At 51.2% G+C, this 23,471-nt stretch overlaps 1 protein-coding gene across 1 annotated transcript in view; it reads right to left on the bottom strand.

The window, feature by feature from the left end:
• The window catches only part of LOC138259410 (girdin-like), a 632,998-nt gene that overhangs the window by 511,168 nt on the left and 98,359 nt on the right, over positions 1–23,471 (bottom strand). The window contains exons 4-5 of the mRNA XM_069207157.1: positions 4,921–4,990; positions 44–102 (exon numbers count right to left, since the gene is read on the bottom strand). Of these exons, the coding sequence (XP_069063258.1) occupies positions 44–102; positions 4,921–4,990 (129 nt within the window). The remainder of the gene's footprint in view (positions 1–43; positions 103–4,920; positions 4,991–23,471) is intronic.

The following is a 23,471-nucleotide window of genomic DNA, read 5'->3' as shown; positions in this document are numbered from 1 at the left end:
ACTGAAAGTAAGTTCATGCACATAACTCAAGTTCTGGACTAACCTGTACAGCACAGCCCAGCAGCAGCAGAAGCAGTTTGCGCATCTCCTCTACACCTTGCTCTGAAATAAAGGGAAGACTAGGGATTACTTGTGATAGAGACAAAATAAGCAACACCTACAAACATGTTCCTCATCACACACAAATCCATGGGTACCCTAGAGGGCTAACAGCAAAGAATACCACATGGTCACTAAAAAGGCAAATTTTATGGTCAAATGCCTCAGAGTTCAATTGTGCAGAGGTTCGAATGGTGCACACATGAGAAAGGTGAGGACCAGGTTAAGGTCCCACTGAGGCATGATGAAATGATGAAGGAAAAAGGTGGAAACATATGCTGCAGGCCCTTAAGGAACCTATCCATAACAGATATAAAGAGGGAAGGTTGGTCCAGCAACCGCAAGAATGCCAAGATGGCAGAAAGGTAACCCTTAACTGTACCCAGAGTATAGCCCTGCTGGGCCAAAGACAATGTGAACAAGAGAACTTCTGAAAAAGGTGCAGAAAGGGGGTCAAAGTTGTGGGACTCACACCATGCCACAAACTTAGGCATACTTGGTGGAGGGACGCCTGGCTGCCAGAATAACATAACTGACTTTGGAAGGAAGGTCGAAAACTGTCACCGCTCAATCTCCATGCATGAAGGCAGAGGGCGCACAGGTTCAGATGCAGAACTCTCCTCTGTTGCTGTGACAGAAGATCCTCTCAAAGAGGCAGCCGAACTGGAAGGCAATGGTCATGCTCAACATCTCTGGATATCAGACTCTCCGTGCCCAATCCCGAGAATGACTTGAGCCCGGTCATTCCTGATTTTCTTAAGAACTGTGAGCAGGAGTGATATTGGCAGAAAGGAGGCCAGAGCTCCACTGGAGATGAAAAGCATCTCCAAGAAAGACTTGTCTTGAACAATCCAACGAGTAAAACTGCTGACATTGTGCGTTCTTAGCAGTGGCCAAGGCTCTACCCACTGCTTAAAGAGACCTTGCACATCTCCAGATGGAGACGCCATTTATAATCTGCTAGGCACCTGCAGCTCAGTTCACTTGCTCTGGCATTTAGAGAGCCCACATGAATCACTTTACATCCCTACCTTGGTGTGATGTTAGTTCAGAGAGCCCGCCAGGTGTTGAACCACTAGGGAAATGCCCTGATGTTCCAGCCATGTCCAGAAATGCAAAGCCTCTTGACAAGGGGTCAACGCCCCAACCCGCCCTGTTTCTTGCAATACTGCATGGCAGTGGTGTTGTCTGTGAAAACTTGCACCATTCTTCCTTTGAATGAAGGAATAAAGGCTTTCAGGGCCAAGCAAATTGCCCAGAGCTCTAACAGGTTGATGAGCTCAGACTCTGCCGGAGACCAGAGTCCTCTGATATCCACCTCTCCTAGGTGGCCACCCCAGCCTAAGAGTGACACATCTGCCACTACAGTCAGCTCCGGTTAGGAAAGGAGATGAGTTTGCCACTGACCTAATTGCAGCTTGTTAGCCATCACTGCACATATTTTGCAGTTCCCTCTAAGATCTCGGCCAAATTGGAGAAATTTCCCTGATGCTGTGTCAACTGTGACTTCATGTCCCACTGCACAGCCTGCATATGCCATTGGGCATAAGTAACCAGCAGCATGCAGGAGGTCATGAGGTCTCAGAGTTAGTGTCACTAAAATCCAGGACAGAGGCTTAAACGCTGGTATCATGGCCTGAATATCCTGGACTCGCCGCTCTGGAGGACAGACCCAAAACAGCACCATGTCCTGAATGCCTCTGATGAAAAGGAGCTTTTGAGAGGTAGTCAAGTGCGACTTTGGCACATTGATAGTGAACACCAGTGGATGCAGGAGGTTCTGAAGGAAGGAGACAACTGTCTGCCTTCAACAGCTAATAGATGGGGTACGGAAAACTGGAACTTCGACCTCCACATCTGAGATGTAATCACTGCCATCACTTTTGTGAACACCTGAGAGGCATTGGTAAAGCCGAAAGGGAGCAGAGAAAACTGAAAGTGCTCTTCGCCCACAGGGTACCTCACGTAACGTTTGTGGGCAGGCAGGACGGAAATGTCGAAATATACATCCTGCAAATCTGACGCTACAATCCAGCCTCCCGGGTTGAGGGCAAACAGAACTTAGGCGAGTATGAGCATTTTGAATTACTCTTTCTTCAAGAAGAGGTTAGGAAGGTGCAGATGAAGGACAGGATGAAGTCCTCCGTCCTTCTTTGGCACCAGGAAGTAGCGGGAATAACAACCGCAAACTACTTCTGATGCAGGCAACTTCTCTATCGCTCCCTTGGCAAAGAGAGCTTGCACTTTTTGAAGAAGCAAGGAGAGATGGTCCTCTGTCAGCCAATCATAAGTTGTTGGCATGGGTAGTGATGTAGTCACAAAGGGGAGGGAGAAGTTGCTTTGGAAAATGTGGCGGACCTAGTGGTCTGATGTCATTGTCCACAAGTAGGGCAAGTGAAGGTGCATCTTGCTTCCCACTGGATGCCCATGATGGTCGGAGGTCAAACTAAAGAGGTTTGGATGCAGGCGATGCTGGGATGGTGGACTGCCTCAACTGCTGGTCACGCTGTATGTGGGACCCGCACCTTCAGTCCCAAAAAGGCTAGGAAGACTGTTAGCCGCGGTGGCTGGGAAAGTACGGGCCTGGTCTGAGACCTCTTCCATAGCCATGGAAGCGCTGCGCGGATTGGGGCTGGCAAGGGGCCGTAGATAAGCCCAAAGGAGTGGCCATAGCTCTGCTGTCTTTAAAGCACTCCAGCTTTGACTCTGCCTTCTCTCCAAAGCGGCGAGAGCCATTGAAGGACGTGTCCATAAGGGAAGACTGGACATCCCCTGAAAAACCCCAAGCGAGGCACCTCAAGGTCACTGACAAAAGAATTGTTCTGCTAATCAATTCAGTCATGTAGTGTCCACATCATATGGTGAACTTTGCTGCATCTTGCCCCTCTGTAATAGTTTAGGGGAGTATGGCTTGCTCCCCCCAAGACCAGGCGCAGCACTTGCACAACTGAGTCCTATATTGTGTGGGAATAAGGGCACAAGAGGCACGCGTTGTTCACCGACCAAAGTGCTAGGCTGGTGGAAGAAAAGATTATCTTACCAAAGTCGCCCACCCTCTTGGATTCCCCTATCCGGTGAAGTGGTAGGGAATGCGCTGGGGCTAATCATGAATATAGAGGCTTGGACCACCGAGCTATCCCCAGGAGCAGGGCAGCGGTGGTGGGCAATCGTCCTATGCACAGGAATGCCTCAGCAGGGCCTGGGCCCGGCCCTGAGTAGGGCACCTAAAAGGGCTTCATTGAAGGGGACAAAGGATTCAGAAGGGGGGCTCCCGGCTGAAGTACCTCCTTCAAGACGTTTGTCTTTTCCACCACCGTGAGCAACTGAAGGTCCAAGACCTCAGTCACCCTATGCACCACCATTGCAAAAGTGGCACCCTCCTCCGTAGCCATGGAAGAGAGACCATGCCATTGTCGGGTGAGATGTCGAACCCACTAGCCTCATCTAGTTCCTCATACCAATTGTCCTGTTCCTGTTCTTGTTCAGGGAGCTCGTAACCATAAGGGTCCAATGACCCCTCCTGTTCCCCCCCCGGCCTGTCTTATAAATTAGGCACTGGGCCCGCTCTCGGAAGCATGAACTCAGTGAATGTCGGAGTCAGGTATAACGATGGGGGTGGTACTCCCTATGAGCACTGGCTGGGTTTGCACTGGTGGACAGGCATTAAGGAAGGTCTTGGTCTCGCCGACAGCCTCGCTCCAGATCTAGCAAGGAATCCATGGTGCCCGACTGGTGCCGAGGGCGAACCCTATTGCTTGGATCCAGCAGGGGCCCCCCCTGAAACAGTGGGGCACGAAGTCGCTCCAGATGGGCCAGGCCACCCAAGTATGAGGAACACAATCTCATAAAACTCTTTGAGGTGGGTGGGGGTTGCTCCAGGAAAATCGGGGAAGCACGGAGCTACCTGGGTTCAGGTTATGACGACTCGTGGGCCCTGGAGTGCTGATGCGCCCACGTCTCATTAAAAGACTTCCACGAAGCTGAAGATCTCTTCAACTTCTTTGACTTTTTATGTTTGTGGGACTTACCTGACTTCCCAGATGACTTGGAATGAGACGACAAGGGACGCGTTTTGCGAACAGTCCCAGACTGACATCGGGAGACGAGGAGCTTGAGGAACTACTCCCTCAGAGCCTTGGTGTGAATGGCTCGGCAGTCTTCGCAGGCCTTGGAGTCGTGGTCCCGCTCTAAGCACCATGAGCACACCAAGCGAGGCTCTGTCCTCGACATTAGCTTGTGACAGGCCCCACATGGTTTGAAACCAACTTTTTTTAGGGTGACATACTTTAACACCAAGAGAAAAATCTCAAAAAAGGTTGACAAAACATCGAAAAAGCCAGTCAAAAAGTGACTGAGAAGTAGCTCAGACTGGATCAGCACTATCTGGCGGGAAAATAAATGAAATAACATCAGCTCACCAAGGTGCCTAGATAGGTACCACACACGTCACTTTGAGAGGGGAAGACACCAATGGTGCCATGCTGAGCCAAACTAAGTCACATTCTGGTGTGCAAGGGTATTGCTCGAATATCTTCCGGATCCTGCTGAATGCCTGGGGATATTTCAACACAAGGAATCTGTGGCTAGAAGTATCTAACAGACATATATTGACACAGGAAAATTAGGGCAAGGAACAATTGTGGGAATGGAATAGCAGAAGTTTGAAGTGCAGATATAAGAGTAATAAGAGAGGTAAAACTGCTTCTAAACACAAGAGGTAGGACTACATACAGAAACAGAAGTAGTAACTATGGTAGGATTAAGTGAGTGCTTACAAACTGCAACCCATGTAGGACATGGCGATGGCACATTTGTTCCTACCTGAGAGTGGATCTTGGCTCAAAACACTAATATCAGGAAAGGGCATCAAAACCAGCTGCTGAAGGTCCTCCTAGGAGCCACAAAGATAGAGAGAAAGGTGAGAAACATATTCTGAGCAGTGGGGTTTACTGACAGCAAAACACAAACATAGCCTGAAACAGCAAGCATCTACATTTAGTTTTTATTTTAAATAAAGGCTAGTGTAAAGGCAGTTTCTCACCAAACGATATGGTTTAGCAACCCCTGTGCAGGTTATTTATTTGAGTGAACGATCAAACTATAAAATGATTACTAGATTATGCCATAGAAGCATTTACTTGTCCGAAATCAAACCGAAGGAATTTTCAATGAGCTCAGCTAATTATGTTAAACAATAAAAATTGTAGACTAAGCTGAAATTAGAAACTAACTTAAATCACAATTCAAATACAAACATTGTAATTGCATCTTACTGTGTTCCCACATTGGAAAGTTAGTCTGCTGTCCTTACTTCAACAGAAAGAACATCTACGAGTCAGTTGAAGGTAGGCGGTACATGTTTTTTATTCTAGGCAGATTTAATACATAATTAAAGTCAATAAAACTTTTGTATTCCATTATGGCTCTTGTAACAATGAGCCAAGAAGAAGAGACGTTTTTATTCATAACATGCTGAGAGCTAATTAAGGGCTAGGGAACACTTTTTACTTGTTAGAATAGCTCTCCAGCTATACTCCGATTTATGACTCTTTGGATTTTTCCAGAAACACACTGTGAACAATTTCTGAAGTCTGCAGCTATCAGCAAATCTCTTTTGCTTGAAAACTTTGAAGATTTCTTTGCACTCCTCAGAAAGTCCCACATAATGCTATGCACAAAACCCAACACGCTGGCTTACATTTCCAAATACTTAATGACAATGAATCTGTGAAAACGTACACGGTTTTGTTAGTCACATGAGATCTATGAAGGATACGTACAGTGATAAAAGCAGGTTTTGGGGAGAGGATGTGGCCAACTAACTATAGCCGCTGCCTTTGGAACTAGGAAATCAAGTGTGATTCTTTTTGTTTGCAACTTCATTTAAAGTTTTAAACTTAACGTGACAGTAACCAAACATTCTTGAAAATGGAGTACAGGTCAAAGTACAGACATCAATACAAACATCCTCCATGCTCAAAATACAGTGGGTGTCTCATTAGACAGTATTATGGCTACCAATCCGCTCAGCATACTAGCTAATTTAGTAATGAAATTCGGCAAGTGAGGAACAGATTAATATTGTCTGCAACATTGACAGTGTGATTACATTTAACAGATCCATAAGCATCTCGTAGGCACAACATGAATGGGGCACAATCCCAGGGCATTATGTCTAAGTCGCTATCACTTAAGTCCTTGTATCTACTACACCCCCCGCTATCCCACCCTCAAGGCCTTGCAGGTAGGCCTGGTATAGACTCCATATATCCCTAGGATGGGAGACATAGGCTGAACCTCTCTGCAAGTGTCGGATTGCGTGCTGCAATACTTCATGTTTGTATGCCATTCTTTGATTGTCGGTGACGGGGCCACGCGCCCATCGCATAGTGTTCCTGTGCCTTGCCAGAGCCTTCCTGACGCACTGCCCACATCTCTATCATACCCCAGCAATGCAAGCAAAGGCTCAGCTATGATCATTTCCTGTGCCGTAAATACCTCAGCCCAGAAACCCTGGATTCCTGAGCAGTAACACGTCAAATGTGCAAACCCCGCTTCATCCTCTCCACATCGGGCACAACAAGCACTTTCTTTTAATCCATATTTTGCTAGTCTGGCCAGCATGTAATACCCTCTGTTTACATATTTAAAATGAATAAGCCTATGTCTGCTATTTAACGAGACTTTTTTCATAACAGAACAGCAATGGTGCCACTGGCCGTATGTTAATGTGATGCCCAATTCTCTTTGCCACTCAAGTCTCACCTTGGAGGGAGCCAGACGTCGCGCCACCTGAGTATAAGCATATATTTGTGATATCATATGTGCAGGTGTGGTGTGCTGCCGACTATGAGATAATGCCCGTAGCTCCAGGGGCTCTTCCAAGTCCTCACCCAGAAGCTGGCGCATGGTATTTCGTGCTCTAAAATAATGATATTGTTCTAATGGAGTGGCCTGTCCATGCTGACTGCTGACATCCCACCAGTCTTTCATTGTCCCACCGTCGAAGAGATTGCCCACTTTGTTAATCCCTAGGGTATGGAACGCCTGCACCACACCCTTCTCTTGCTCCATTGGGAACCACAGACACCAGGGTGTCAGGACATGAGGGGAGTACAACCGCACATCCACCTGGTGCTCCAGCAACCGCCACCAGCAGCCGGTCGTGGCACGAGCGAGTCCAACACCGAATACCTGCATGCGGGTCTACGGAATAGCACCTGGTGGAGTGTCAGGGGGGCCGCCAGAATGCGTTCCAGCCATAAGTGTGATAGCTCTCAGGGACCAATAATGTGCGTAGCTACATTGAGCCACCCCAGTAGCAGGCCTCAAGGTCTGGAGCACTAAGTCCCCCCATATCATAAGGCAGTGTCAGAGTTTCCCAGCGAGCCCTGGGTTGCTTCCCCCCATCCCACATGCCAAGTGGAATATGTGCATCTGTAGTGTATCCCAAACAGACTTAGGAAGTAGGATCAGGATGTACAGGAACAGAAACAAGAAGTGCAGGAGTAGCACCATCTTCATAATTGCTGCGCGGCCGGCCAGGGACAGCGGAAGCCTAGTCCAGCACTCCACAGCCTCTGAATCGCCTTACTGTAATTTTCTCGAAGTATCACCGTGGATCAAGATGAACCTGAACTCCTAAGTAGCGCATGGGATCTGTCGTCCACTGTACTGGATACTCACCGTATTGGGTTACCTCACGCAGTACTGGTACTAGGTTAGTCTCCGAATTACGTATATATAGTAAAGTGTCATCAGCGTATGATGAAACCACGAGACTATGCCACTGATTCTTATGCGTGTGGATGGGTTTGGATATAGCACATTAATCAGTTGTAGGAAGACATTGCCTACCCCTATACCTTTTAGTATCGCTCTCATGAAACTCCAAACCACCCAACTGAATGCTTTTTTGGCATCCATACACAGCGCTACCGCACGTGTGGTCAGGTCCAGGCACTGCACTACACCCAAAAGATCCAGAGATTATATGATAAACTATGGCTGGCCATGTATAAATCCCAACGGCTCGGGAACACCAGCAACGGGAGCAGAAGCGCCAGGCGGTTCACCAGCACTTTAGCATACAACTTGTAGTCTCCAATAAGTAGGGATAATGGCCAATAAGAACATTTGCTGGCAGGTTGATCCAGTTTTAATAAGGTCACCAGGAGCACCTCCCTCACTGAAGGGGGCATTTGCCCGTCCGCCACCATTTCTTCAAACTGGGTGACCAACTGGGGGATCAGTAGGTCCCGGTATGCTTTATAAAAGGCTACTGTTAGACCATCTGTACCAGGAGCCTTTCGAGCCGGCATCCCCTACAGGGCTACTCTTATCTCACCGGGCTGCAACGGGGCCATCAACATTTCTCTGTGCTCATTAGTGAGCAACTTCACGGCTATATGCGCCAAGTAGTCTTCCATTGAGTCTCCATCCTCCACTGCCTGTGCTTTGTATAAGTCGGTGTAATATTGCCTGAAGCTCTCTGGAATTGCTATGGGATCTTGCGCCATACCTCCCTGATTGTTTAGTACCTCCGAATATCACGTCTTCTTCCTGTATGGGTCATAACAGTGCAGCCAGAATGGACCCCGGGTGTTCCCTCTCCCCTACACCCGGGCCACGGAGTTAATTGCCTAGGTGATTTACTTCATTTTTGCGCCAAGTTATGGTATTTCTCTAGTTTGACTTTAAGTGTGGCTACTAGTGTCTGATAACCAGTATCGCTATGCTGTTTTTCTACTTCTGCAAGCTCTGCCTCAAAGCTAGATAACCTGTTAGGAATGGAGCAAAGAACCCCTGCATGTTTGGACAGCATGACACCCCTGATGTAAACCTTAAAGGCTTCCCAAACTGTGACAAATTTGCTAAAGGTTCCCACGTTGATGTGAAAAACCTTTTTAATGTCTTGTGCTAGTTCTTCCCTTAATGCTGAATCTAACAATGAATGTGGTGGGAATCAGCACATGAATGGAACTTTGTGATGCGCTGATGGGGCTAATTTCAATATAATCAGTGAATGATCAGAGTAAGCGTGCGGAGAGTGCAGTTGAAATCCATGCCCCACATCTGCGGTACTCCCCCACCCCCCCACCCACACGCACACAGCTAAATGATCCCGTAAGGAATAATAAATTCAGGTATCATCGTAATTAGGGCCATACACAGCCATCAGTAATACCTTAAATGCATTTTTAATACAGCTCCGCACAACATATCGAGCCCCTGGGTCCACGCTAACCTTCTGTAACCAGATCCCTGTAATGCGCCTCCCCAAACCCAGATCATAACCCCCCCCCCAGCATGCGTGGTACACCTTGCAGCACATTATTGCCCCTGCACTGTGTGGGGGGGTAGCCCCTTGTCCCCGGTGTCAAGTGTGTTTCCTGCAGCACTCCAATATCTATGGAATGTCACTTAAAGTAGGCAACCCCCTTACGGAACTTCCTTTGAGGTGTGCTCATCTGACACCTCTAATGTCCATTAATACGTTGTGCTCGCCCTGCCCTATTCCACTAGTGTTATACTCCTGGTTGACTAGGAACTCATGTTGTGTGTCACAACCCCAGCCCTCCCAACCCACACTGTGCTATTCCCCATCTAGCACAATGATCGCATACCCTCGCCCCTCCCCAACTTACAGCCTCTTGTTGCAGAACATTTGGGATACACTTAGGGGGGATGCAAACACCATGCCCACACTTTAGGTATTATGACCATAGGCGGACTATTAAGTAACATGAATTTGCACTGAAATACATCAGGTTATATGTAAAAATGAATACAACCAACATCTGCCCCTGTCAGAGAGAGGTGCAGTAACTCAGCGATCAGCAGTCTTGCACTGTACTGTTTGTCGGCACCCTATCCGCAGAGGTCGAAAAATCTACTCGACCACTCACTATGAGGAGTTTTATTTTATGAAGTCTAGCTATTTTTAGATCCTACTCCCCCATTCTGGCAGTGGACAAAGAACAGGTGTTCTGGTGAGTCAGAAACTGAATTAGCAATTAAGATGCCTTTAAATCTTATTCTTGTCACATTTACTCTGTGTTCAGAGATGGAGGTCAAAAGTCAGTTTGTCTTCTTGCAATGCAAATACTTTCCCTTGTGACTGCAGAGTTCCAGGATTTTGTAAGGTGAACTGTCTGACCTATGTGAAATGAAAGGTTTTTGGTATCAGGTTTTTCCTAACACAACATTTATATAACTAAGTCAACTTTACAAACATTTCAAAATATATTTCAATAGCTGTGAAAGAACATTTTTTTGTACTTCTGTGTGATGGAAAAATTATTTGAATAAGTTGAAAAAAAGTCAGAACACTTTACTTGGTGATGTACAAATGATAAATGTTTTCTGAAACCCAATTTTCACAGATTATTGTTAAAACACTATATAGTTTTATCAGTAAAGCTGCGAGTTAGTGCGAAGGTTTTTGGACATTTCTTGGAAATTTACTGTCTGTAAATGACAGTAAGCTACCACATCATGCTTTAGTAATATATTTATTAAAAGTGAGTGTTTAAACAAACTGAGAAACACTCCTGCCCTGATGGCAAAGCTATAAGTAAACTAAGAGGCAAGTCTTGCATGGATAATTTGTACCCTATATGTGGGATAGATTTATTATACATGGAGAAAACATTTAGGCCCTCATTACAACCCTGGCGGTCGGTGTTAAAGCGGCGGTAAAAAAATGGATTCACGACCATGGCGGAAACCGCCAACATAGACAGCCACTTTAACACTCCGACCGCCACAGCGCATGGTGGTCACAGCCAACAGACAGGCGGAAGAAAACGTACCGCCCACACTATTATGAGAGGCCAATCCGCCACCTTTTCTGGGGCGGAACCAACGCGAACAAAAACACGGCGGAAACAGGACTTGGAAGGGAAAACACTCACCTCTACACAACCCACGAGGAACCAGGACGCCATTGAGCCAGAACTCCAAATCCTTCCTGCAATAGTATTCCTGCTCCTCTACCAGTAGCATGAACGACAGCAGCGATGACCACGGTGAGTACTGCACCTACAACACAGGGAAGGAAGAAGGGAAAAGAGAGTGACGCACACACACAACACCCCCACCCACAACAATATACACACTAATACACGCTGCAACATTACATTTACACCCCTAACCCCCCGGAAGAACGCAATAACAAAACGAAATGAGTTGAACGATTGTAATCAATAAAAATCCATTAGTCAAAACCTGAAATACGGTATAAACAATTATGTACACCAACTATACAAGTCCGGATAGTGCACCATTCATAGTCCGTGGACCACTGGGCCCAAAATGCATGGGCGAGGCCCACACTTAATACCAGACTCCAATCGGAGAGAACACTGCTGGGGCATCAGATCGAACTGAAACAGGCACCTCAGGGGGAGTAGAAGGGGCGGCAACTAAGCCGGATGAGTGCACAATGCCAGCTCCACGAGGGGGCTTCATGCCCATTGATGTATCCTGGGGAGTGCAAAGCCACAGTCTCTCAAGTCTCTCCAGTGGGTTGTTTCCCAACTGCTGCATCCTGGGGAGTGCAAAGCCACAGTCTCTCAAGTCTCTCCAGTGGGTGGGTTGCCCAATGCTGCATCATGGGGAGTGCAAAGCCACAATCTCTTAAGTGGATAACAGTCTCCACTGGTTCTGGATGGGGCTTTGTGCCTAGAGTGCTTCATCCTGCCAAGGACTGAGGTATTGGATGTGACACTCCACTGACGGTGGTGCAACATGCAAGCTGCCCAGGCTCCTGGAACTGACCACCAGCCTCGGACAACTGACCACTGGGGATGCCATGTCTGCGGTGGTGCCACTGGCTCAAGATGTTGCAGGGCCGCTGGCGGTGCTAGCGGCGGTGTCAGTCGCGGCGGTGCTTGCGGCGGACTGTGTGCTTCATCCTGCCAACAACTGTGGTAGCGGATGCCTTTCTCCACTGGTTCTGGAGTGGGCTTTGTGCCCAGAGTGCTTCATCCTGCCAAGGACTGAGGTACTGGATGTGATACTCCACTGGTTCTGGAGGGGGCTTTGTGCCCAGAGTGATTCATCCTGCCAAGGACTGAGGAAGTGGATTCCTTTCTCCACTGGTTCTGGAGGGGGCTTTGTGCACAGAGTGCTTCATCCTGCCAAGGACTGAGGAAGTGGATGCCTTTCTCCACTGGTTCTGGAGGGGGCTTTGTGCCCAGAGTGCTTCATCCTGCCAAGGACTGAGGTAGTGGATGTGATACTGCACTGGTTCGGGAGGGGGATTTGTGCTCAGAGTGCTTCATCCTGCCAAGGACTGAGGTAGTGGATGCCTTTCTCCACTGGTTCTGGAGGGGGCTTTGTGCCCAGAGTGCTTCATCCTGCCAAGGACTGAGGTAGTGGATGTGACACTCCACTGACGGTGGTGCACCATGCAAGCTGCCAAGGCTCCTGGAACTGACCACCGGGGATACCATGTCTGCGGTGGTGCCACTGGCTCAGGATGTTGCAGGGCCGCTGGCGGTGCTGGCGGCGGTGTCAGTCGTGGCGGTGCTTGTCGCGGACTGTGTGGCATCTGTGCTGGCGGTGGCCTCTGTGGAATCGGTGCTGCTGGTGGCGTTCTTTGTTGCGGCGGTGCTGGTGGCGTTCTTTGTGGCGGCGGTGCTGGTGGCGGCCTCAGTGACTGCGGTGCTGGTCGCGGCCTCAGTGACTGCGGTGCTGGTGGTGGCCTCAGTGACTGCGGTGCTGGTGGCGGCCTCAGTGACTGCGGTGCTGGTGGCGGCCTCAGTGTCTGCGGTGCTGGCGGCGGCCTCAGTGGTGGCGGTGCAGGGGGAGGTGCTGGTGGCGGTCTTGTCCGCCGTGCAGGTTGGCGTCGACGTGGACCTGCCCTTGATTTTCTGGCCCTTCCCACCTTGGATGGTGGCGCAGCTGTCTTGCCACTTTCCACTTTTGTTTTGCCTGAGCCCTTGGTGGCAGGTGTTTTCGCCTTCTTCCTCCGGGATGTGGGCAACTTTTTGACTTTTGGAGGTGGCGAATGTCCTTGCCCTCGCTCCGTGGGACACTGGCAGCCCTGTTGCTTGGCGCACTCCAAAATCCCGCTATTGCTGGCACCACTGTGCCCGGTGATGTGGTGGCTGAGGTGCTGGGTTGGGACCTGGAAAGGTGGGCCCTAGGGGACGGGGGGATGTGTAGGGAAGAGGTCAACATTTGATAGGAAAAGCTTTTTAGACACACTTGGACGGGTAGATGGAGGGGGTTTGGGAGTGGAGGAAGAGGTAGTGGATGTAGGAGGTGTACGTTTGCTGACTTTGGGTGAAGGTGCATGGGCTGGATGCTGTGGCTTGAGATGGATGGCTGTTGGGTGGGTGTATGGCTGCGTTTGAGTACTTTGGGAGGAGGACTCACAGACACACTGGTAGAGGCCACAGGTGATGTGTGAATGGTAGTGGGGGTGGTGAGTGCACGTGAGCGGTGTGTGGTGATGGGCGTGCTGGTGATGAAGGTAGTGGCTGAAGATGTAGTACATGCAGGTGTGAGTGGAGATGAGACAGGGAGGGAGGAGGGAGACGTGGAGGAGGGGGACACAGTGGAAGCAGTGGATGTTGTATGTATGCATGGGTATGATGCTTGTGTGAGTGTCTGTGGGATGTGTGGTGCTTATGTTTGCCTGAGCCGCCCTTGTGTGTTGATGTGTGTGCATGCTGGTCTGATGGTGTGCTTGGGGTAGGCTGAGGTACAGGGGATTGGGTCTGGGTGGGGGAAGTTGGAGGGGGAGGCTGGACACAGGGACAATGGCTGCCATCAGTGTAGAGGCCAGAGCCTGAAATGCTCGCTGTTGGGCTGCCTGGCCAGAATGAATGCCCTCCATGTATGCGTTTGTTTGTTGCAACTGCCTCTCTACACCCTGGATGGCCTTCAGAATGGTAGACTGCCCAACAGTGAGGGATCTCAGGAGGTCAATAGCCTCCTCACTGAGGGCAGCAGGGCTGACTGGGGCAGGGCCTGAGGTGCCTGGGGCGAAGGAGATGCCCACCCTCCTGGGTGAGCGGCCACGGGACACACGCTGAGGGGCTGCTGGGAGGGCGGTGCTGGTAGGGGGGGTGGCGGCTGTACCTGTTGATGCGGGGGCACAGATGGGCCCGCCACCGCAAGGGAGCTCCCATCAGAGGAGTCGCCGCTGATGTCACCTACTGTCCCCGCCGTGGAGCTCCCCTCGCCCTCGGTCCCACTGGTGGCTTCAGACTTCATTGTCTCGCCCTCCAGGGCCATGTGGGATGCAGCTCCCTCCTGCTACGGTGGCACTGCTACTCCGCCTGATGATGCTAATGCACACAAGAACAGGGAGACCACACAAAGTGTGGGGGGGGGGGATAGAAGAAAGACATGTTCAGTGCATGCAATACCGCTACCGTTGGTGGACACTACAGACACAGCAGCCCTCTGCACTACGCCATGCACTTAGAGTTCCCTAATTAATCACAGGGACATGGGGTACAAGGCCTATGCCCAATTGCTGTACACATGGAAGTCACAGGAGCCTGACTAGGTGTAGATGGCTCTTACCACTGGTGGGGTTGGGGTGCCACATAGCCTGCCTCACGAAGGGACCTTGCCTACAAAACTCGCCCTGGCCTAGGGGAACCCACAGCCCACCTCCCCCACCCAGACACCTCATAATGCGCGCAGAGTCAGATGGATGTGAATGTACTCACCCCCTTGTGGCTGCTGTGATGCCCTCAAGCGCCCATCCAACTCCGGATACGCCACCGCCAGGATCCGGAACATCAGGGGGGTCATGGTGCAACGGGCACCCGTCCCACGTTGGGAGGCCATCCCCAGCTGGGCCTCCGCCATCTTCTTGATCCAGCGGTGAATGTCCTCCCATCTTTTCTGGCAGTGGTTGCTCCGTCTGTGGTGGACCCCCAGGGTCCGGATGTCCTTGGCGATGGCACGCCAAATATCCTTCTTCTGGTGGGCGCTGACCTAGAGGAATAGTACAGGGGAAAAGGATAATCTTTAACCGTCCGGACCGTCACAGTCATTGACCCACGTTCCCACCCTTGCCCTGACACAAATACACTCACCGTCCGCTCATGCAGGCCTCAGTTCCCCCCGTATCTTTCATCCACACCACTCCAAACAGGCATTGCCCATACAGCATGCTCACAGTGTACTCACCTGTTTGTCTGGAGGACTGTAGAGTAGCGTGTACTGGGGGAGGACCCCATCCACTAACTTCTCCAACTCCTCCGAAGTGAAGGCAGGGGCCCTCTCCCCAGACACATGAGCCATCGTCGCTTCCAGACTGAGGTCACAGCAGCACTTGCAGTGTAGGTCCTGTCCTGTCGAAGGTCAGGTATCAAGTGAGTGAACAGAGAGAAAATGGCGGTCACGTCCATGGCTGTGCATACCGTCACCGCCGGCGTACATCGTCATTGGTTTCTGGGACCCATAGGGTCCAATGTTAACCAATGCAGGATTGCGCTGCGGTCTTCGACCGCCTACCGTGACGGTGTACAGCACCAGCGCAGTTACCTCATATCCCCTTGTCCCATATTACAGGTCAGGCAGCCATCATTTCAGGGGGCCACATGGCATTCATTTTAAATGTGTCACACCTATCTAGGCCTTGCATACACACAGTTACAGGCACATTGCGGATTGACAAATGTGTGCAATAAATTATTTTTTTAATACCTCAGTGTTGGCTGACTCTGTGCTCGCTGTTCTCGTCCATAGGGCACGTCCGCTGGGGCAGGTGAGAAGATGGCGGCATCCTCCGGTGTACAGACCGCTGGTGGACCTGTCGACAATGGAAGACAGACACATCATTATCACTTACAGACTTGATTGTGCCACAATCCAGGGACTGTGTGCCCAGTTGGAGCCAGACCTGATTTCAGCTATCCGCCATCCCACAGGAATCCCCCCTCTAGTGCAGGTCCTGTCAGTACTCCATTTCCTGGCAAGTGGGTCTTTTCAAACAACAGTGGCCATTGCATCAGGGATGTCCCAGCCTATGTTCTCAAATGTGTTGTCCAGAGTGTTGTCTGCCCTGCTGAAACACATGCGCAGCTACATCGTTTTCCCTCAGGTGGAGGATTTGCCAACAGTGAAAGGTGACTTCTATTCCCTGGGACATATCCTCAACATGATATGTGCCACTGATGGGACACATGTGGCATTGGTACCCCCCGCAGGAGTGAACAGGTGTACAGAAACAGGAAGAGCTACCATTCGATGAATGTGCAGATGGTGTGTTTGGCCGACCAGTACATCTCCCATGTGAATGCCAAGTTACCAGGCTCAGTGCATGACGCTTACATTTTGAGGAATAGCAGCATCGCTTATGTGATGGGGCAACTCCAGAGGCCACCGTGTGTGGCTAATAGGTGAGAACAAGGACCCTATCCTGTGTGAATGACTGTCTGGGTCTGGGGTTGTCCCTTAAGGGTTAGTGTGTGTCTAACAGTTGTCCCTCGACATTTGCAGGTGACTCTGGTTACCCCAACATGGCATGGCTACTGACCACAGTGAGGAATCCCAGGACAAGGGTAGAGGAACGCTACAATGAGGCATATGGCGAACTAGGAGAGTGATCGAAAGGACCTTTGGCCTCCTGAAGGCCAGATTCCGGTGCCTCCATATGACAGGTGGTTCTCTCTACTACTCACCAAAGAAGGTGTGCCAGATCATCGTGGCCTGCTGTATGCTGCACAACCTGGATTTGCGATGACAGGTGCCTTTTCTGCAGGAGGATGGTCCAGAAGGAGGTCTTGTGGCAGCTGTGGAGCCTGTGGACAGTGAAGAAGAGGAGGCAGAAGAAGAGGAGATCGACAACAGAAACAACGTTATCCAGCAATACTTCCAGTGAGACACAGGTAAGAAGACATCACTGCCTCAAACATCTCATACAATTGTTAGACCTATCATATGTCTGTCACTTTCACCCACTGTATGGACCCTGACTTGTCACTTTGCATTTCCATTTCACAGATGTGGGTCCCACTATGTGACCTCTGCTATATTACCTCATGGACTAGAGCTGTGTGACATAGGTATGTTGCAAATACAATGGACATTGCTATTTTCCTTAGTTATAGCAAATACACATATACACATTTGTGAAAGCACAGACTGACTCCAGATTGTTTTGTGATTCAAGGGTGTTTATTTAAGTGCAGAATAGTGGAGGGGGTTTTAAAATGGTCAGGGGTGATGGTGGAGGAATGTCCATGGCAGAGTCCAGTTATTTGTCTCACAGGTGCATTGTCCAAAGGGGCATAGGAAGTTGAGCTAGGGCAGTTTAAGGATGGACAGGGTGACGAAAAGGGACAGAAGGATGACATTCAGGGTGGTCTCATTTCTTGGCAGGGGTCCTGGCATTGTTTTCTGTCTTTGCCCTGGATCTCAGGGACCGTTTGCGGGGTGGTTCTCCATCTGCAGGGGGTGGGGTGCTGGGGTCGTGGTCCTGTGGCGGTGCCTCCTGTCCACTAGCGCCGGCGAAGGCGTGGGCTGTTCATCATCGAGGCTAGTGTCAGGGGCCCCTTGTTGTGCCACAGTGTCCCTCCTGATGTCCACAAGATCCTTCAGCACCCCTACAATGGTGACCAGGGTGGTGTTGATAGACTTGAGTTCCTCCCTGATCCCCAAAAACTGTTCCTCCTGCAGCCGCTGGGTCTCCTGAAACTTGGCCAGGACCATTGCCATCGTCTCCTGGGAATGATGGTACGCTCCCATGATGTTGGAGATCCCCTCGTGGAGAGTGGTGTCCCTGGGCCTGTCCTCCCTGTGTCGCACAGCAGTCCTCCCAGTTCCCAGTTTTTCCTGTTCCTCTGTCCCTTGAACCGTGTGCCCACTGCCCCCAGGTCCCTGATGTTCTTGGGTTGGTGGGTTTGCCTGGGTTCCCTGTAGTGGTGGACACACTGCTGCTTGACGTGTCCTGGGGACAGAGGTATGGGCCCGCTGGGTGGGTGCTGTGCTGGTGTTTCCTGAGGGGGGAGGCTCTGTGGTGGCATGTGCCAGTGTGTGGGGAACCGACTGTCCCGAGGTCCCACATGGGCCGGGCTGGTGATCTAGATCCAGTTGGACAGAGCTGCTGTCATCACTGTGGGCCTCTTCTGTGGGGGGAGTGGACATGTCTGGAACCTCCTGTCCGGTGACGTTGGGTATGGGTCCTGCAGGGGTGTAAAGGCATAATTATTGTATCTGTGTGTGCCATTGTGTGCAATGGGTGGGTGACCCTGTACCCCAGTGCTTACATTCTTGTCTAGGACCTTGTGTGATATTTGGTTTGGGGATCTGTGTGGGTATCTGTAGTGGACATGCTTTGGTGATGGGTGTCCATGCTTTGGTGTTGCATGCAGGGCTTGGTATTGGGATGTGTGGGTTGTGATAGTGGGACATATGTGAGGTGTTGGAGTGATGGGGGTGAGGGTGAGGGTGGGGTATGTGATAGCATGCAGGTAGGGTGGGGGAGTTAATAGTTAAGATTTGACTTACCAGAGTCCATTCCTCCTGCTACTCCTGCGAGGCCCTCAGGATGCAGTATAGCCAAGACCTGCTCCTCCTATGTTGTTAGTTGTGGGGGAGGAGGAGGGGGTCCGCCGCCAGTCCTCTGAACTGCAATATGGTGTCTTGAGACCACGGAACGCACCTTCCCCCGAACGCACCTTCCCCCGTAGGTCCCACTAGCTCCATCTTCCTAGCTATGGAGGTGTGCTGCACCTGTGATCCGAATAGCTGTGGCTCTACCCGGACGACTTCTTCCACCATGACCCTGAGCTCTTCCTCAGAGAACCTGGGGTGTCTTTGCGGGGCCATGTGAGGTGATGTGTGTTGTGATGTGTGAGGGGATGTGTTTGTGTGTGTTGAGTGAGGTGCGTGGATGTTGTGTGAGTGATGATGTTGTGTGCCTGTGGATGCTAGTGTTGTTGATGGTGGTGTCTCTCTCTGTGCTTCATTCTCAGTTTTTGTCGTAGGGCCTTGTGGGTGATGTGGGTGTGTGTTTTATATTGTATTGGGTGTGTGGGAGTGGTGTGTGTATGTGTATCAGGTGTGTGTATTTCGAATTGTCCAATGTGGTTGTGTTTTGTAAATGTGTGTGTATTTTGAGCGCGGCAGTGTGTACCTCCAATGGAATCCCGCAGTTGAAAGACCGCCGCGTGGATTCGTGGGTCGTGATAGTGTGGGCGTATTCCTATTGGCGTGACGGTGTCGGTTTTGTTATCGCCAGTTTATCACTGACCTTTGGTGTGGCGGACTTGTGTAGGTGTCTGGATTTTGGCGGATTCCGGCCTGTGGGTCGTAATAGCTGTAGCAGATTTCCACCGCCGCAGCGGTGTGTTGGCGGTCTTCTGCACGGCGGTAAGCGGGATTTACTGCCAATGTTGTAATGAGGGCCTTAGAGTATTTAATCAAACAAAAGAGGATTTTTTACAGCAGAAATGCTGAACTCACATATTTGAAGGTGCACTCATATAATAGAATGAAGAAAAAGGTGACTGTAAAATAAAATATTTGCCTAGGATCACACAAATTGAGACCCGTTTCCAGGTCAAGCACATTAAAGTTAGGTCAAGTAGATTATTCAAGTAACTCAACCAGCAGGTCTAGTAACATTTTTATGATTTTACGAGGCTGGTACCATATCACTCCATCTTGCAAGGTACACCCCCCCCCCCAAAGGGTTGGAAGTACTCCTGACGAAGATTTGTAGATTTGTTACCAGACACCCTTAAGAGTAGTAGCTTAAGCCAGTCAATGTCTAAATCTCCATGTCCCGGGGGCCTCTAAGTTGTTGAGCACAAGTAAGAACACAAGGCCCTGACATGGTAAGCCACATCCCTCAGCCAGCGGCTATCTCTTAGAGGGCAAACAACATTAACATACATCCAAGTTAACCGCCAGGCTCTGTTGCAGCGTCCGGTTCCGGGGAACCGTGGCTAGCAGCTCCCCCCTCCATGTTCTTCATGAACTGCTGCAAAGCTTTTGGGTCGGTGATCATGATTCGCTTACCATCCACCACCACCCTGAGTCGGGCAGGACAGAGTGTGCTATACTCCAGCTGTAGTTCCCTCAGTTTTTTCTTACCAGGGGCAAACTGCCTATGTGCGTCCTGTACCTTCTGAGTGAAGTCCAGGTACATAGATAGTTCTGCGCCTCATACTTCAGGATCTTGAGTTCTCGTGCCTTGCAGAGCACAGCATCCCTATCCCTATAGTTCAGAAGCCTAGCTGTTATAGGGCGAGGGAGTGCCCAAAGGCACGATGCGCCCTTTACAACACAAACATATCAGAAAAAGTATTGCGCTCCATAAGGTCAATGAGGTCCATGTGCCGCTTGCGGGGTCTCTACGGGGTCGCGTCACGCCGATGTGCAGTCCCCCAGAGCAACTGGAGAGACACTTCTTCTTGGGAGCAATGCGTAAATACCTTACACTGGAGAGCCCTTCCTCCCAGGAGGAAAGACGTGCCAGTGCCTGGAATCTGCGTGTGGTCCACGCAGGAGAGCCCTTTCCCTCCGCAGGAAAGGCATGCCGGTACCTGGAGTCTGTGCACGGTCCACGTGCCAATGCCAGGGTCTTTGCACGGATGCGCGGTCCCTTCGGACAAACTGGAGCAGAAGCTTCCCCTTAGAGGAATGCACCTTCGGCAATGCGGTCGTGCCGGCGCCGAGGGTCACTGCGGGGTCGTGTCGCCTCGTAAAGCGGTCTCCCGCAGGAAAAGATTATTCGTGTTGCGTGGTCCCTCGGGAAAGGGGCGTGCCGCTGCAGGGATCTCCACCGGGGATGCCTGGGTCTCCACGGGGTCTCGTCGCACCGATGCGCGGTCCCCTGGAGTAATTTTGAGTGGACGCTTCTTCGCGATTTTCTCCCGCGTTCAGCAACGCGGACGAGACTGCGGCGGTGGTCACTGCAGGATCGCGTTGCTCCTTGAAGCGGTCCCCTACAGGGACGGACTTGCAGATGCAGCTGGAGCCGTTCGAATGGGAAGCTGGGAGCTGGAACGACAACGCAACATTGATGGTCAATTGTTACTGCAGGGTCGCGTCGCCTGAAGTGAGCGGTCCCCTTGCAGCAACCAAGACAGGACTTGGCCCTGGTTAAGTGATGTCGTCAGGTCATCTCCTTCTCTTTCTGTTTTCTTCTGCCGTTAAGCGAGCGCGTTGTCCCGATCACAAACTAAACCCCAACGGGACAAACGCGTTCTTAAATGCTCCCCCTTTGCCCCCTTCTTTGAAATTTCGGTAATTCCATTGGGGGGTTTGAAGGACAGCAAACCCCCCCCCATTAGTCACTTTATTTTCGTACCTTCCCCACCTGTTGCAACAATGGGGGTGGGGGGCGTCGCCACCTAGTTGGCGTGCACCTTCCCAAAACCAGTTTGACCGGTCCCTTCCGGGCCAAGGTGGCCATTACGGCGCCGGCCCTTTATGCCCCCTTCGGGGGCGGCCTTTGCACTTCCACTTCACCAAAAGTAACTCCTCACTGGGTCCTGGCACTCTCCCCATGCTCCCACGGGCCGCTCCTTGGTAACAGCTCACCCCTGGGTCGGTCTGTAAATCTATCGAGCAGGACCACAAATACCAGTGCCCAGGAAGCCCATGTCTCACACAGCAGCAAGCTCCTCACCGTCTGAGGCCCACACAGTGCCTCTTGTGTAAGGGCGATCCCGCTCCAAACCCCCGGGGGAGCCGCGGGCGCCGATCGACCTCTGCTGGTCGCACTCTGCAAGTTACAGACCCAGTCTGCTCCCTCCACAACAGTCCAGCCAGCCGCACAGTCCACAACCATCCGTCCAAGCCCGCCACCTCAGCTGGCAACAGCACGAGCAACCCCGGGCCCAGGCAGCACAGGATTTGATTTTCAGGCCCCACATACGGCGACCCTCCGGTGCAACCTCACTGCGAGGCACCTCCTCGCCAGGCCCAGGATCATGCTGCGATCGGCTCAGCCGATCTGCTCCCTACAGGTCTCCACCGTCAGCAGGGCATCTTTGGGGAAAGAATGCAATGATGCCGGGTCAATTGTCCATTTTTTCAGTGCAGGATTCTTAAGGATAGTAAAAATGCAAGCGGGAGCTATTCTACTATGCAACCATCTTGCGGGCACGGCTAGCTCTGCCCCCCACCAAGTTTGACACTTGTCCTCGGCTCAACATCCTATTATTCTGAGCATGACATTTAGGGGGTTATTACAACTTTGGAGGAGGTGTTAATCCGTCCCAAAAGTGTCGGTAAAGTGGCGGATATACCACCAGCCGTATTACGAGTCCATTACATCCTATAGAACTCGTAATACGGCTGGTGGTATATCCGTCACTTTACCGTCACTTTTGGGACGGATTAACACCTCCTTCTCTTTCTGTTTTCTTCTGCCGTCAAGCGAGCGCGTTGTCCCGATCACAAACTAAACCCCTACGGGACAAACGCGTTCTTAAATGCTCCCCCTTTGCCCCCTTCTTTGAAATTTCGGTAATTCCATTAGGGGGTATGAAGGACAGCAAACCCCCCCCCCCATTAGTCACTATTTTCGTTCCTTCCCCACCTGTTGCAACAATGGGGGTGGGGGGTGTCGCCACCTAGTTGGTGTGCACCTTCCCAAAACCAGTTTGACCGGTCCCTTCCGGGCCAAGGCAGCCAAGGCGGCCATTACGGCACCGGCCCTTTATGCCCCCTTTGGGGGCGGCCTTTGCACTTCCACTTCACCAAAAGTAACTCCTCACTGGGTCCTGGCACTCTCCCCATGCTCCCACGGGCCGCTCCTGGGTAACGGCTCACCCCTGGGTCGGTCTGTAAATCTATCGAGCAGGACCACAAATACCAGTGCCCAGGAAGCCCTGCACTGCAGCCGTCTCATACAGCAGCAAGCTCCTCACCGTCTGAGGCCCACGCAGTGCCTCTTGTGCAAGGGCGATCCCGCTCCAAACCCCCGGGGGAGCCGCGGGCGCCGATCGACCTCCGCTGGTCGCACTCTGCAAGTTACAGACCCAGTCTGCTCCCTCCACAACAGTCCAGCCAGCCGCACAGTCCACAACCATCCGTCCAAGCCCGCCACCTCAGCTGGCAACAGCACGAGCAACCCCGGGCCCAGGCAGCGCAGGATTTGATTTTCAGGCCCCACATACGGCGACCCTCCGGTGCAACCTCACTGCGAGGCACCTCCTCGCCAGGCCCAGGATCATGCTGCAATCGGCTCAGCCGATCTGCTCCCTACAGGTCTCCACCGTCAGCAGGGCATCTTTGGGGAAAGAATGCAATGATGCCGGGTCAATTGTCCATTTTTTCAGTGCAGGATTCTTAAGGATAGTAAAAATGCAAGCGGGAGCTATTCTACTATGCAACCATCTTGCGGGCACGGCTAGCTCTGCCCCCCACCAAGTTTGACACTT

The sequence above is a fragment of the Pleurodeles waltl genome, chromosome 9 (assembly GCF_031143425.1).
Source record: "Pleurodeles waltl isolate 20211129_DDA chromosome 9, aPleWal1.hap1.20221129, whole genome shotgun sequence".
In the NCBI taxonomy this organism is placed as follows: domain Eukaryota; kingdom Metazoa; phylum Chordata; class Amphibia; order Caudata; family Salamandridae; genus Pleurodeles; species Pleurodeles waltl.
This window is presented reverse-complemented; position numbering and strand designations above follow the sequence as displayed.